General features: G+C 38.5%; 1 protein-coding gene across 15 annotated transcripts in view; it reads left to right on the top strand.

Annotated features, from left to right (window-relative positions):
* The window catches only part of CADPS2 (calcium dependent secretion activator 2), a 560,752-nt gene that overhangs the window by 524,199 nt on the left and 19,259 nt on the right, over positions 1-17,294 (top strand). For 7 of the 15 annotated variants that reach the window (XM_075124451.1, XM_048836206.2, XM_075124452.1 and 4 more), the window contains one exon: positions 7,650-7,757. In XM_075124451.1, the coding sequence (XP_074980552.1) occupies positions 7,650-7,757 (108 nt within the window). Of the gene's footprint in view, positions 1-7,649; positions 7,758-14,466; positions 14,518-17,294 lie in introns of all 15 variants that reach the window. The other 8 variants (XM_048836201.2, XM_048836202.2, XM_048836197.2 and 5 more) reach the window with 3 other exon arrangements.

The raw sequence follows: 17,294 nt of genomic DNA, 5'->3' as shown, positions 1-17,294 counted from the left end.
AAGTCCATTTTAAGCGCCTGAGGAATGAACGCTTTCATGATACCAATCCCTATAAAACTAACTTTTTTCTCAGTAACACCAGAAACATGGGTATGTTTAATATGCTCTGCTAAGTAACAGTCTCTTCTGAATGATGAAGTGAGAATAAACATAACTTAACATTTACAAATACGTGTGGTTTCTACTGAGGTTGTGACAAGCTGTTCCATTGTAGAAGCAGAACACAACAACCAAGCTATATCTCTCCAACCATAGGGAAACATTAGGAGGAGTAGCACTTGTTGAACCTTTCATCTGTAAACATTTGAACTCTCAGAAATTAAGACAATATGGCATTACTTTTGATTTGTTGCTGCAGGCGAGCTTTTCTAGGGGAAAAGACATGTGCTTTCATATTAAGTCAATTATAATGTAGCTTCTGGATACTCTTTGAAACTGGAAGAGTGTATTTATAAATTTGTCTCCTTGTTAAATAGGCACCATGACAATGTTTTTCTGGAGTACTGTTAACCTCTAGTGAAAGGTTAAGCAGCTTCTTCTGTATCTAAATCTGTTGCTCTGAAAAAATGACTGTGGAGTTGAAACCACCTACCAGTGAATGGTAAAAGAAACGACCTGCACCTGTGGGATTAGGTGTAGCAGCAGGAAGTAAGAGCACTTGCAGCATATAATTAACAAGGAATTTTTTTATCTTTTTTTTAAACAGCGTGTTCATCTTGCCAGGTTAACTAGTGATTAACCCTAGAAAGAATCTGTTGAAGCCTACACCCTTGTTTAAACTCAATCACTTGCCAATGTATTCAGTTACTTGTGTAACCAACGACATAGTAACCCTATTAAATATATTTCATTTCCTGGTATTTCATTTGATGTCTTTGTCTTTCTAGTCTTTCTATTAATTTCTTTGTGACTTTCTCTTTCAATCTCTGATCATTCAAAACATGCTGCCTACTGTTCTGAATTAAATAAACAATAGTACAGTAACTTTTCTCTTTCCTAAAATATGGTTATTTCTTTCCTGTAAGATGTCAGACCATTAAAAAACTTTATGCTTATTCAGTTAAGTTTACTAGGCTAAATTCTGCTCTCAGTTGCATGTGGGTAGCTCCCTTCCATTGACTTCAGTAGGAGTTTCATACAAGGAGAATTTGATATTTCTGGTATAAAAGTGCTCACAGTTATAATCTATTTGATATTCATAACAGTCTGCTGAAATGTCCATTGCTATATAGCTCGTTATAGTTACTTTAAATACAACTTAGTATCCGTTTGTCATTTAAGTCTCTGATTGCTAATGAGACTTAATCTTTTTCTCACATTTTCAAATTTGATATTCATCTTGTTTTCCTAAATATAAAAATCCAAAATAAGAGAATGATGATATATATTGATATAAATGGCTCAACTTAAAGAAGTCATCCCTATGAAAAAAGAAAACTTTTCTATTTGTTAAAAACACAGTTTACAGTGACATAGCCTGTTTTGTCACTTGTTTACAATATATATTTTTCTTTCACATATTTGAAGAAGGCCAAATAAATGAAATATTCCCAGTATAGGGAGACAGTGAAGTATATATTTTATTACTAATTTAGTCAAATTTGTTTAAAGTGTGTATCCCAAATGACATGCAATAAAGGGACAGCTTGTAATGGCTTCAATGAGTTCATGAATCAGTGTGCCATAGCTTTTAAAACAGAGAGACCTACCAAGAGGGAACATTGGACGAGTTATAATCTTCCTTATCCAGACACATTTGTACAGTAAGTAGAAACTGTTAGAAGGAAAATTACATTTTTTCAGTAATTTATCAGAAATAATTGTCCTACACACACATTAAAAAAGGATAAAGTGTTTTTAAGAACTGTAATTGTAATGGGTAAATGTCACAGCTGTTGCAGTTACTCTTACTTGTGTATATTCTTTTAATGATTAGAGTCTCATGCCACAAGCTACATGAAAATATATTCACTAGGTGTGAAATTCCCATATGTCACAGCTTCAAGAATAGGTAAACATCTCAAAGAAAAATAAAGAGTTGATGCTAATGGGAAATGTTATTTTTTCTAGTTTTGACTGTTTTCAGGACAAACATTTCTTTGCTTAACTTAGTGAAAGCAAAATTTGCATGTAACATAGAAATGTTAGAGGTTAACATTTCAATGGGAGACTTATGTGTATTTTGAAAAATTATCCCCAAGAACAATAATGAGTCCCTAATTTGATAGATTTTTTTTTCAGTTTACAGATTTCAAAATATTTTCCCATTGTCATGCCAAATCAGAACCATTTTTATTTCTGTCTCATGCATATCAGGACTCAGCAAGTTCCTAAGGTTTGCTGAAATATTTTTCTAACAATCTTAAATGGGTATACTGAATGAAAGTATATAGTTTTGTATTATAGGTTATGAATATCCTTCACATAGTGATTTAGTTTCTAAACTGATGAGATGTGATTGGAACAAATATCTAAGAATAGGTCTTTTGTGCGAACTGCAAAAATAGAATTGTGCTTCCCAAATGCCCTTCATTTTGGACATGATCCTACAAGGTGCTGTGTCCTCAACTCTCATTGAAATCTGTTCATGCTGAAGTCACTCACAACTAGAGCTGGTCAGAAAATGGAATTTCCATCCCACGGGAAAGTCCGACATTTTGAAATTTCTTTCATCCTGAATCAGGGCAAAAAGCTGACATTTTGAAATTTACCATGGGATGGAAATTCTGAAATGTTGATTTTTGAAATATCAAAATGATCTTATGGAAATGTTCATTTTAATAATGTTGAAACAAGAGGTAAAATATTACATAATTTTTAAAAAATTATGTTAGAGTGAAATGAAACAAGAAAGTGGAAAAATAAAGTAATGAGAAAGTACAAACAAAATACTCCATATTGATTCAAATGTTTTCAAAATTTGTGCATTGAAAATTTTCTTGGAATCTACACATTCCTGTGAAACATTTGTTTCAACAAAACAGAGTTTTCCAGTAGAAAACTGTTCTGTTGAAAAATTTTCAACCAGCTATACTCAGAACTCTGTAGACCCAAATTTAAATCCTGATCCTTCTTTCCTTTAAGATCTATACATGGATAGTTCTATATAAATGCTAAGTGTTTGTGGGGTTTTCTTGCACACACAAAACAAAGTGTGCAAAGAACTGCCAGTATTTCACAGGGAATTTTGGATGTGCAAGGAATGTTACATCAGGGTGTATGTGATAATTTCTACTGTTACATTTTCTCGTTCATATTATGATATATTGGAAAATGAAGTCCTAGACCCTGTTATTTATGCAAAAGTAGTAAATTCCATATATGATAGTGAATCCCTTATTCTGGGTTGTCTTCCCAGATTTGTTCCTTGGTAGATTCAGTGAAAGGAGTTGTTCTAACAAAGAGTGTCTGATTTTGTTAATGGTCTTGAGGGGCTGGATAATTGGACTTCTGAGTGGTGAATATTCTCAAATGTTGCATCCTGTTATTGTGGTAGATGTCACTGGGATCTTAGCTGCTGTTTCTGAAAATACAGCAGGTTCTCTGTGCTAGGGCTGGTCTACTCTATTGCGCTACATCGGCACAACTGTGCTGCTTTAGCACGTCTAGTGAAGACTCGCTATGCTGACAGGAGAGCACTCTCCTGTCGGCATAATTATTCCACCTTAGCAAGAGGTGGGAGAAGCTATGTTGGCGGGAGATCTTCTTCCTCCAACATAGCACAGCGTAGACACTGCTGTAAGTCGATGTAACTTACGTTACTCGGGGGGTGGCTTTTTCACACCGCTGGGTGACTTGACATACATTGACTTAGGCAGTAGTGTAGACAAGCCCTGGGAGTCCTACTGCCTTTGTGCACAAACACAATTATACCCCTCTTCTAATAAAGTACATGATAATAAGGTCTGGTAAAAACATAATTCCATACAACGATAGCATAATAAAATAGCCATGTTTTTGAAATCTTCTGTATAGGTATTTTTGAATATATAAATGGGTTTACATATAATCCTTTAAAATATGCTAAATATCATACTTTAAAGATGTGTTAAAGACAGATTCTGATGTATGCTGTGGTCATTGTGCTGCTCTGGCAATAACAGCCCCGGGAAGCTGTTACAGACCGGTATAAGTTAAAGCTGTTTGCGGCTGCTTTAATGTATTCCAGGAAATGAAAAGGTGGCATACACTCACCTCCCTCCCCCACCGCTGAGGTTGTACACTGAGCAAAGCTCAGCCAGACCTAAGGATTGGAGCGCGAGTGCTTTAGAAACTTTTTTTTGTGTTAAGACGTATTATCAGATAAATAATATAACATTCAGTACCATCATCTGATCTATATCAGTGGTTTTCAAACTTTTTTTCTGGGGACCCATTTCAAGAAAATTGATGCCCATGACCCAGTGGAGCTGGGGATGAGGGGTTAGGGGTGTGGGAGGGGCTCAGGGCTGGGGCAGAGAGTTGGGGTTTGGGGGTGAGGGCTGCAGGGTAGGGCTGGGAATGAGGAGTTCAGGGAGTGGGAGGGGGCTCTGGGTAGGGGGTTGGGGTGCAGAAGGGGATCAGGGCTGGGGGGTGCAGGCTCTGGGGTGGGACTGGGGATGAGGGGTTTGGGGTGAAGGAAGGGGTTCTGGTTTGGGGGCCTCAGGGCTGGGGCAGGGGATTGGGGCACAGAGTTGGGGCATGGACTTACCTCAGGTGGCTCCCAGTCAGTGGCGCAGCAGGGTGCAGATGCAGGCTTCCCTCCTGTCCTGACACCCTGGACTGCACTGCACCCCAGAAGCAGCCAGCAGCGGGTCCCACTACTAGGCGGAGGCGCGCAAGTGGCTTTGTGTGACTCTCGCCCACAGGCACCGTCCCACCCCCAGCTCCCATTGCCCAGTTCCCGGCCAGTGGGAGTGCAGAGGCCGTGCTTGGGGTGGGGACAGCGAGCAGAGCCCTGTGGCTCCCCTGCCTAAAAGCTGGACCTGCTGCTGGCCCCTTTCAGGGCCCAGTGCGGTGTCGGAAAAGGTAGGCGCTAGCCTGCCTTAGCTGGGTAGCAGTGCCAACGGGACTTTTAACATCCCGGTCAGCGATGCTGACAAAAGCAAGGCGACCCAGTGCCTGACATGCCGCGACCCAATACTGGGTCACAACCCACGGATTGAAAAACACTGATCTATATCATCATAACCGTTGTCCTTCAGTTGCATACTATAAACATCATAAAATATTATTTTTTGACAAATTATACTTTTAGACTGAAACTAACCCAAGAGTGGTGCATTTGCTGAAGGCTGTCCATACTCCTTCAACCCTTTTTTAGCTCACCTTTAAGGAGGCTCCTATCTGGTTTCAGTAGTGCAATATGGACAGTGGGTTGTCTGGGGAGGGTCTAATGGAAACGCATTTAAGGATACCACACTTTAGCAGCCACCATTCCAGCTAGAGTGGAATAGACATGGAAAGACAGCCTAGCCTACCTACATCCTGCCTTTGGGCTGTGGTATGTGAATTCAATCTCTTCAGCCCCCATGCAAAGCCTGAAGAATTTTGGCTTGATGCAGGGAGGGGAATATTTCACCATTAGCAAACATTTCCAGGAGCAGTGACCATCCTTTCTGTTTTCCCATATATCGTTACAAAGCTCCATCCGTAGTCATCCCCTTTGCTCATTATACCAGCGCAAAGGCATGGGGAAGACGGGATTAGATTTTAGTATCTGTCAAGGTTCCTCCCCCACTCTGAACTCTAGGGTACAGATGTGGGGACCTGCATGAAAAACCTCCTAAGCTTATCTTTACCAGCTTAGGTCAAAACTTCCACAAGGTACAAAATATTACACCCGTTGTCCTTGGACTGGCCGCTACCACCACCAAACTAATACTGGTTACTGGGGAAGAGCTGTTTGGACGCGTCGTTCCCCCCAAAATACTTCCCAAAACCTTGCACCCCACTTCCTGGACAAGGTTTGGTAAAAAGCCTCACCAATTTGCCTAGGTGACTACAGACCCAGACCCTTGGATCTTAAGAACAATGAATAATCCTCCCAACACTTGCACCCCCCCTTTCCTGGGAAATGTTGGATAAAAAGCCTCACCAATTTGCATAGGTGACCACAGACCCAAACCCTTGGATCTGAGAACAATGAAAAAGCATTCAGTTTTTTACAAGAAGACTTTTAATAAAAATAGAAGTAAATAGAAATGAAGAAATCCCCCCTGTAAAATCAGGATGGTAGATATCTTACAGGGTAATTAGATTCAAAAACATAGAGAACCCCTCTAGGCAAAACCTTAAGTTACAAAAAAGATACACAGACAGAAATAGTTATTCTATTCAGCACAATTCTTTTCTCAGCCATTTAAAGAAATCATAATCTAACACATACCTAGCTAGATTACTTACTAAAAGTTCTAAGACTCCATTCCTGGTCTATCCCCGACAAAGACCAGCATATAGACAGACAATAGACAGACACACAGACACTTTGTTTCTCTCCCTCCTCCCAGCTTTTGAAAGTATCTTGTCTCCTCATTGGTCATTTTGGTCAGGTGCCAGCGAGGTTACTTTTAGCTTCTTAACTGTTTACAGGTGAGAGGAGCTTTCCCCTGGCTAGGAGGGATTTCAAAGGGGTTTACCCTTCCCTTTATATTTATGACAGTATCACACTAGCTTTATACGCTATTATAACTCAACTGACTTCAGTGGAGATACTGCTAATTTTTATCAGCTGTGAGATCAGAATCAGGCCAAGGTGTGTAGATATTTATTAACAAACCTGAGCCTCTGACAGTTTGGATCCCCAAAGTTCATACTGCTCTCAATTACACCTTGGAACCAGAATATGTCTGAAGGAGCGCAAAGGGGATCTAAAGCCACCTTTGTGCTCCTTAATCTCTATGAGTTGTCATATGCTCAGCAAACGAATATCTGGACCAGTATCAAGGAAGTGGTGTATGAGGGCTTCAGCAACATGAGATTCTGTGGTTTTTTTCTGATTTTTAATTTGATGTATCATTTTGATTTATGTGGCCATCTTTTTAGTTTCATATCTAATATACATACTTTTCTATATTCAATTATTGACATTAGATATATAAAATGTGTATGTATTTGTATACCCACATGCAAGTTGTCATCTTTCATAAGTTTATGGACATAAATTACTTTAAATATTATGGGAGTATGTTCTCCCTGCTCTGTTTGCATCCACCTTCCCTTAGTGCTGATAGAAGCTGTACATGCAGATCAAGAGGAGTATATATCCTGACATTTTACCTTCATTGTTAACCAGTTCATAAGTATTAGTGCCTCTGTATTTCAGAACTTCCAAAGGGTATATCCAGCAAGCAATACCGAAAACACTAAGAGTGAAATCTGGATTCCTTTGAGCTCAATGGAAGTTTTGCTGTGAATATCAGTGGAACTAGGATTTCACCCTAAATGTGTATCAGTGTATGTAGATGGCTAAAAATGTTCATGAAATTACAATAGGAATTACTAATATTGAATCCTGCTTTACTATGGCATCTGATTCAAAGTTCATAGTAACTTTAATTAAAACAGTTTTTACATATTTACATCATTTTTCAATATTAATAATCTCACAATCTTAAAATAACCTCTTTCTAGGTGAGTTACAGTTTTCTTATGGTCTCTCTCTTCCGCAGAAACCGGGAATGGATCTAGCAGACACCTACATTACATTTGTTCGGCAAAACCAGGATATACTGCGAGAAAAGGTCAATGAGGAAATGTATATAGAAAAGTTGTTTGATGTAAGTAACTACCCTTGCAAGGCGTGCTGGCATCATGGTTACATCTCAAAGGGATAAGTTGCATTTTGATTGCATTCAGCATGTAGGTCAGGATGCTTTTCCCTGTGCCTATTTTGTTTTGCTTTTTTTTATTTATTTCTGCTAATAAAGATAGCCTTAATTGTATGCATTTCCTGCATGAGAGCTGTCTATGTTGGAATGAGTAAATCAAAAGTTTTATAAGATTAATATTTTAACTAGTCTATCATTTTATCATTGTGTGATATGCAGCTTCATTTTATTCCACCTTTTGATTTTGAAGTAAAGTGCCATGAACAGAATTGTATTGTAATGGATGTTCTTAGTGTATGGAGACACAGTTGGAAAGGTATTTTCCCTAAATAACAATTCTTATATCTTATTCTTCAGATAAAGTAAGAAAACAAATGAACTATGCGACATTCCTCCAGATCTCTAACAGCTGTTTTTGTTGAGTGACTTTTGGAACTTAGCTTACTGTAAATTTAGTCCAAAATTTTCAAATATATAGAATCCTAAAGTTAGCCTAATGCTTATTTAGGCACAGGACTCATATTTTCAAAACGGCACCTATCTCCTGTTGACCTCACATTTCAAGTGAGCTTCTCATCCTCACCATTAAGACCCTGCACACCACTCCTGCCCATGTCATCACACACACTTTCTTTACTCACTCCCCAATCTCTCTATAACCGCTCCCTTTGCTTCTTAATGGCCTCATCGTCCAAATCCCTCCTTACGCAAGCCTCATCCACAAAGCCCTGCAGCCACACTCTGTCTAGATATCTCCACTGCTTCAGGCATCGACCATCACTGTATTGTCTGTGTCTCTGAACTAGAAGCTTTATGAGGTGGTCATGTCTTATATGTGTTGAAAGTACCAAGCCCATAAAAATGGTAATAAAATCTAAATTCCTTTGTTACATGTCTGAAATCTGGATCAGGAGACCAATCACTTCTGATTATATGGGAATCTGAACAGAGAAAGTAATCCTGTGTCTTTGAGACAGCTTAATACAGTCCGTTACAATACTGTTTCTGAAATGTTATATTCACTTTGAAATGTATTTATTTGTGTACCATCTACTCAGCATTTTACAGAGCTTTTCTAGCAGTTTCATTTAATTATGTTACTGCAAATGTTTTCATAACAGCAATTCACAGCCTCTAGTGTGACACTTCAGTTGTGGCAGTTGTAGAAGGTCCTGTAACATAGACTCGCAGCCATGATATGTCATGTCAGTGTTTGTTGTTTGTTAGATTAGGTGGTCAAAATGAGACTTATCTCTTTTACTTTATATTTCCAGACATTCCTAGGCAGTTTTACAATAAAAGTATCATCTGTTTTAATAAGCTAAGTGTTAATATGTGTGAAAAGAAAGATTTTATAAAAGCTTTGATGCCCTGCAGGGGTAGAAAAATTATCATCCATCCAGCTGGCGCTTTCACAAAGCACTAAAACTGTGTTAGCAACTTCTGCTTCAGTTTGGTATTACACTGAGTCTGCAAGCATATGTTTCATTTTCAAGTTTCCTGGTGTGTGTGTGTCTGTTTTGGGGAGGGGGGAAGAGATAGGGGAGTTTTTTTCTTGCTTAAGTTGTAATTTTCTGAAACTTAATAGATGTCTAGGGCCAAATCCAACTCTCATTGGAGTCAATGGTAGGCTTTCTATTAGCTTTAACCGGAATTGAATCACACCCTTTGTCTCTAACACTAGTTTTCAGGCAGAAAAAAATGTATTCAAGGTACTCTCTTTCACACCATCCACTTACATCTTTGCCTTTCTTTGTATATGCATGAGAGATGAAGTGGTGTCATATTGAAATAAATCAGAAAGACGTTATTACAAGCATGAACGCTATGGGATATTACATTCACTTCGTATAACAAGGAGCCAAATCCGGCTCTCAGTTACACTGATGTAAATCTAGAATAACCCATAGAATGCAGCTTGCCTTCAATGAGATTACTTTGGATTTACAGCAGTATAACTGAGAGTAGGATTAAGTTATGGTTATTAGTGTCAGTAATTTAGCAAAGACTACGTAACCTTTGTATATACAGATCTATTAAGTTGTATTTTTATGGAAGGATTAAAATGAGTTGTAATTAACTTTTTAATTGGCTGTCTCAAGCCATTTATTTCTGACTACAGTTGCAGATTGTTTTACTACTGAAATATTTTTTCATTTTCATCAGATGAGAAACTGGCAGGTGGGGGAAGGGAGAATATGCCAATACATGTTTGTTTCTGAAAGGGAAAAACCCCTTTGGAATAGAGTAAAACCTCAGTAGCTAATGACCCAGGGAGTCTTGTAGCTATTCTGTGTTCCAGCAGATACAGATGCAAATTTGAACAGGACAGAGCCCTGGGTATATTACGGTTATTTTTTATTTAATATGAAAATTTATCATTCAAAATTTCTTGTGTATAGTCATAGGTCTCATTCACTACTGCATTGCTTCAGTTTTATGCTGATGCAATTCCACTGAAATCATTTATTTCAGTGAAGTTACACTGGGATAAAACTGGAATAATGCAGTGGTGAATTGGGCCAAATATATCTAGGTTTCTGCCTATACCATACAAAGCAAACACTTGCTACCATTTATATTTCTATGATGCAACAGGGTGCAGCACATAATTAGTAAAATCATGCTGATAAACATCCTCTTGCATTTATAAGATGATTAAAAATGAGTTGCTGAGAAGTTTTGTCTAGTGAAGATGTCTTTTAAATAGCTTCATGTAAAATTAAAAATAATTTTAAAAATAATGGTTAATCGGTATATTTAAATCAAGATGTATCTATTAAGGCTTAAGTTCTTTGAACCATTACCTGCTTTCAGTGAGGGCCCTCAGAGTGGTTCTTGGTGAACTGGAGAATTAAATACTTAAACAGAATTACAGTAGAATAATTCCCTTGTTAAAACATTCCATTAGGCAATTGGCTTGGGAAGCCCTGAATAAACATTGAGAGTTTCCCATTTATCCAAGCACAAACTTTACACATGAAAATAATTTAAATGCACCCTGTATCCAGTAATATCAACTTTCTCCTAGGGTCTGATCTTATACCATTAAAGTCAATGGGAACAGGAGTGGGCCCTTAAAAAAGCATTTCTCAGTAGCCAGTGTGGTTGAACTTAGATACATGTTCTGTTTTGAATTGTTAAGATAAGATGAATAGCTCTGTGTTTCATGTGCACTTTTAATTGGCATTAGACTTATTCAATGAGAAGCTAGTGTATGTAGATCAAAACTGAAATTGGATTACATTAAATTTTCACACATCAAAGAATTGTGCTTCTATGTAAAATACACTGCTGAGTGATCCAAATTCTTCCTTTTTCTGCTAAAGTAACTCTTTCAAACACCTCTTTTGGTAGCTTATCAGTTTGATGTATTTCTTATAATTTGTGCAATAAACACAGATGTGTATCTGAAAACAGAAAAGTTGACCTTAGGCTTTTTTCAAAAATATTCCTATTCCCATTCTCCAACGAGGCCTATGGTATAGATTATATTTGCATTGAGATGTCTCCTGTTGAAAGGCTTCCAGTTTAAGCAACTATATGATTTTGTTCTGATTTTGTCAAGGTCACATTAGTAGTAAATTTGTCTAAGTAAACAATTTCCATTTTAAGTAACAGAGGAAACTTTAAGACAAAAGAAAGCCAGTAAAGCCATGTAGGTCTACCCATTATTTTAGGTTAAAATTTGGGCCTCTCTTTCTCTTAAAAATAAAACAAAACAAAAAATGCACGCACACACAACATAAACAAAAAACCCACAACCCAACAATAACCACCTTTATTTTTTCATTATTGAAATAATAATACATGCGTGTTACCACATGCATACCTATGTACATAAATCAGAGGGGTAGCCGTGTTAGTCTGGATCTGTAAAAGCAGCAAAGAGTCCTGTGGCACCTTATAGACTAACAGACGTATTGGAGCATGAGCTTTCGTAAGTGAATACCCACTTCGTCGGATGCATGTAGTGGAAATTTCCAGAGGCAGGTATAAATATGCAAGCAAGAATCAGGCTAGGGATAATGAACTTAGTTCAATCAGGGAGGATGAGGCCCTCTTCTAGCAGTATTCACCCACGAATGCTTATGCTTCAGTAGGTCTGTTAGTCTATAAGGTGCCACAGGACTCTTTGCCGCCATGTACATAAAATGAACACCATTAAAAAGTCAGTATTTGCCAACGGTTAATCTCACTGTGATAAGTTAGATGATACAGTGTAGTAACTATTAGCAAATGTGAACTTTGGCCCTGACCCTGCCAACTCTTACTTACTTTCTTAACTTTTGGTACGTGATTCGTAGATTCCAAGGCCACAAGAAACCATTGAGATCATCTAGATTGACCTGTCTAACACAGGCCATAGAACTTCCCCAAAATAGTCCCTACAGCATAAATCATAGAAATCTAGGGCTGGAAGATTTGGAGGTCATCTAATCCAGCCCCCTGCACTGAGGCAGGACCAATTATATCAGACCGTTCCAGACAGGTATTTGTCTAACCTGTCCTCCAGTGATGAGGATTCCAAAACCTCCCTTGGAAGTGTAGTCCAGTGTTTAACTATTCATATAGTTTAAAAGTTTTTCCTATTATCTGATCTAAATCTCTCTCGCTACACATTAAGCTGATTACTTCTTGCCCTACCTTCAGTGGACATGGAGAACAATTGATCACCACCCTCTTTTTAACAGCCCTTAGAATATTTGAAGTGTGTTATCAGGTCTGCCTTCAGTCTTCTTTTCTTAAGACTAAACATGCCCAATTTTTTTTAACCTTTCTTCAGAGGTCAGGTTTGCTAAACTTTGTATCATTTTTGTTGCTCTCCTCTGGACTCTCTCCAATTTGTCCACATCTTTCTTAAAGTGTGGTGCCCAGGGCCAACCTTACAGATGGGTGACAGGGGTGACTGCACAAGGCGCCATGGTCAGGGGCTGCCGTGATCAAGAGGCAAGGAATGGCGTGGGTCTAGGGTGCAAGGCTGTGGAAGGGAGCTCAGGGCAATGGGTGGGGGAGAGGCAGCAGGGCCCAGGGGTGATGAGAGAGGGTGGGGAAGCCCAGGGAAGCAGCAGGGGCCAAGGGGGATGGGTGGGGAGCCTGGGGGAGGGGGGCAGCAGGAGTGAGGGGGGATGGGTGAGGAGCCCATGGAGGTAGCGGGGTCCAGGGGCACCAAAATATAAGTTTGCCCAGGGTACCATTTTCCCAAAGGCTGGCCCTGGTGGTGCCAAAGATTAGACACTCTACTCCAGTTGAGTGCCTCCCCAATACTGAGTAGAATCCTGTGTGTTACATGTGACACTCCTGTTAATACACCTCAGTATAATATTAGCCTTTTTTGCCACTATATCACATTGTTGGCTCATATTCAAGTTGTGATCCACTATAACCCCCAGATCCTTTTCTGCAGTACTACTGCCTAACCAGTTATTCCCCATTTGGTATTTGTGCTTTGGATTTTTCCTTCCTAAGTGTAGTACTTTGTGCTTCTCTTCATTAAATTTCATCTTGCTGATTTTAGACAAATTCTCCAATTTATCAAGATCATTTTGAAATCTAAGCCTGTCCTCCAAAGTGCTATCCAGTATTGATTTTAAGATAGCCAGTGATGGAGAATCCACCACGACGTTGGCAAATTGTTCCAATGGTTAATTGCCCTCACTGTTAAAAATTGATGCCATATTTCCAGTCTCAGTTTTGCTAGCTTCAGCTTCTAGGCACTGGATTGTGTCATACCTTTCTCTGTTGGACTGAAGAGCCCATTATCAAATATTTGTTTCCTATGGAGGTACTTATAGACTGTAATCAAGTCATCCCTTAACCTTCTCTTTGTTAAGCTGAATAGATTGAGCTCCTTGAGTCTATCACTGTAAGGCATGCTTTCTAATTTTTTATTCGCTTTCCTGGCCCCTCTCTGAACCCTGTCCAATTTATCAATATCCTTCTTAAATTGTGGACACCAGAACTGGACACAGTATTCCACCAGTGCCAAATACAGAGGTAAAATAATCTCTATACTTCTTCTCAAGATTCCCCTGTCTATGCATCCTAGGATTGCATTAACTCTTTTTGCCATTGGCCACAGAGTTGCACTGGGAGCTCATGTTCAGCTGATTATCCACCACAATCCCCAAATGTTTTTCAAAGTCACTGCTTCCCAGGATAGAGTCCCCCCATCCTGTAAGTAAGGCCTTTATATGGCCTACAGCCCAACTGAATTCAGTGGGACTGCTCACGTGTCTATAGGTGAGCACATTCCTAAGTGTTTGCAACATCATGGCCTTATTATGCTGGTCACTGTATATGTATGCATGAACACTTACAATGATTAGAGGAATAGAAATGAAGGGTAAAGCACTCATACAGTATTCTTTGAAATTTAGAAACACTGGGATTTATTACATATAACATACAATGTTTCAGCTTTTCCCAGCTTTCCAAAGCCTATATTATTTGTATTCTGTTGTGCTTTTGTATTTGAGATGTTCAAATATAAGCCATTAACTTTGTTGACCTGTCATAACCAGTCATTCTATTTATTTTTAATTTTTTCTGTCAAAAGAAACTGATTGATCACATTATTTTGGTTATAATGTCAACACGCTGAACTGAATACTAATCATGTTTCCATGTCATAACCATTATTTTCCTTTTCCATTAGTAGAAAGGGATGGATGATATAAGTTCATTGATGTACTTGAGGCTGTTTGAGGTAATAGTTTATTTCTAAAGATTGTTATGTCATGTATGTCATTATGTGCTGAAGGGTGGATATGAAGTGCTTGTTTAATTCATGTGTGTTTGTTATGTCTGCTAGTATCTAGAAGCAAACAATTTATTGGCCAATTCAGCTGCATGTTTTCATATAACATTTATAATAATTTGAAAGAATGATCTCTAGTTAAAAACGTGTGTTTCTCCTTAGTAAATAAAAAATAATTTATTTTCCTGGTGACATTTGCTAGAGTAAGAATGTGTTTTAGGTGTGAGTTTTGAGTTTTCTATTGTACTGGTTTGTTCTCGATGTTGTCCTTGTCTGTCTCAAAAGCAACATTAATGTAGTATTTAGCAGTGTTTTTCTAGCAAAATTTAATGTCTCATTTTGAAAAAATTGCACATTCTCAAATTACTACCTGTCAAGTTAGTTTTAGTTAATAATCATCATTGTCAAAGTTAAGTAATGATTTGCAAGTGTAAGATTTTATAAAAAGGTTTACTTTTGATCTAGGTTATATGCCAAGATAACTCTGACAAGTTGAAACTAGGTGTGGACTGGTTAAAGGCCTTGACTTGACTCTAAAGCTGTATGTGAATTAAAATCTGCGAAACTTGAGAGGAGCGTACCTAATTACCTAAAAGAAACTCAACAAGCAAATGTATTGTAGCTTGTTGATCTTCTTATTTCTTTGAGAATTCAGAATAATCTTCAAGAAATATGTAGACTTCTTGCTCAGATTCTTGAAATGTGATCGCAGAAGAACACAATTGTCATTTGGCACAAACCCAGAATTACACATCTTTGCATGATGCACCTGGACATATGTGGCAGGTCTGGTAGAATCAGCTAATTAACAACACAGGCTTAAACAGGCACCTCATCTGGCAGTGTAGTTAGTTGCCTGATGGTGCTCAGCAGGATTTGGTAGTGCTTTTTATTTTTCTATCCTAATGGTCTGCTGCCCACCTAATTTTGCCTTATTGTCAGCCACTACTTACCGCAGCTTGAGGCCCTCCCAGGAGGCTGAATTACTATCAAAGGATTAGGGAGATGTAGCCTTGCAGCTCTGACATTTCTGATTACTTGTCTATGCCAGAACGCTAATTAGCTGTGACTAATTAAGAAAAATGTTCCTGCCATAGAAAACCATTTAAAAGAACTGAGAAGTAGAAAAGCAATTCAAAAGCTGAGCAGTGCTCAGATTTGCCGATGCTCTTTAGATTTCCACCAGAGCCTTAACTCAACTTTAATTGTGCCTAATATTTAAAAAAAAAAAAAAAAGCCCTCCATATGTGAATTGATCTCAGTTTTTCTCTTGAACTGGAAGAATGTTTGTCTCCTTAAAACAGTTTGTAGTATCACTTTTCCTTCCAGTGAAAAAAAGAACAAATATTTTTATTTTTCAGGCACTTTTACCAAACATTGAATATGAATGAAGATGTTTTGTGCACACACACATGCATACATACACAAGCTATCAGTATCTTGCAAATATGTTATTTAAAGTCCACTGCAGTGTAGTTATTTTTTTCTAAATAATTTTCCCCACTCTTTTTTAAGATGAGAAGGTCTATAGAAAAGAAATAGACCATTTAAAATCTGGTAAAGATAATCCAGTATGATTTTATAAAGAATAGAGGAACATTTTTACCCAAATTTTATTGAAAAGCAGAGAGCTCAGTCTAGCACTGATCCAACAAAGCTCATTGCTATTGAAATCAATGGAACTACTCACATGCTTAAAGTTAAGCATGTGGTTAGCAAGATCAGGACCAATGTGCACAGTAACTTGCAGGTGGAATCCACTGTGAGCATTTTTAAGAGTTTAATGGACTGTTTTTCTATAGAAGAATTCTTGCAAGTAATTCCTTTGGCTCTTTCTGACTATTATGACCTGGGCCTTAGCATGGTGGGTAGTCCAGTGTGGTCCTAAATTTTCCCCACCTCTTCATTTTGAAGATGCTTTTCCTTAAGTCCTTGATGCCTCCATCTTGGATCTTATTATTGTCACCCTCCTTTACCAGCATGAGAAGACATGGGAATGATTTCGCCTCAGGGGTTGTATGTGCCATAATTCAGTCAGTGTGTTGCGCTCATGGGCTAGGTCTACACTACAAACTAGCGGTGTGATTCCCAGGCCATGTACGCTCAGTGGGAGCTAGAGCAAGTATAAATAGCAGTGTAGTTGAAGTAGCATGGACAGCATCAGCACAGGTTAGCCACGCCAATCACAAACCCACCTGAACCCTCTGGGTATGTTCGCGGCATGGCTGAACCATGCTGCTGCCACTGCCCGAGTAACTGCAGCTACACTGCTATTTATACTCACACTAGCTCTCAACAAGCTAGCACGACTATGTCTAGACAAGCTGGGAATCACACCCCTTGCTTGTAGTGTAGATACAGCCATGGAGTTGATGCGTGCCGCTTATTCCTCACAAGCTTAACTGTGTCATTTGCATGACTCCTCTAAACTGCCGCAGTTTGGGGAGCAAGAGTCTCTGAGCTAGATGCTAGGAAAGAATTGAGATCTGTACAATAGCTGAAAAAACAAGAAACAGGGAAATGAAGTCATTTTCTCAACGGTGCCAACTCTTCTGCTTTTATCATGAGTTTCATATTATTTAGAGTTTCTCCAGCTCCTGGTTTCAACTGATTACTTGTGAATCTCGACTTTCACTTAAAAAAAGAAAAAGTACATTTCTAAGCCTTATGGTGGCGGAGCAAGTCTTGAAAATGTGAATCCTAAAGATTCAAAAACCAGAAGTCAA

Source organism: Caretta caretta, chromosome 1, assembly GCF_965140235.1.
Source record: "Caretta caretta isolate rCarCar2 chromosome 1, rCarCar1.hap1, whole genome shotgun sequence".
Taxonomy (NCBI): Eukaryota; Metazoa; Chordata; order Testudines; family Cheloniidae; genus Caretta; species Caretta caretta.
The sequence above is the reverse complement of the archived record's forward strand: the minus strand, read 5'-3'. Positions and strand labels throughout refer to the sequence as shown.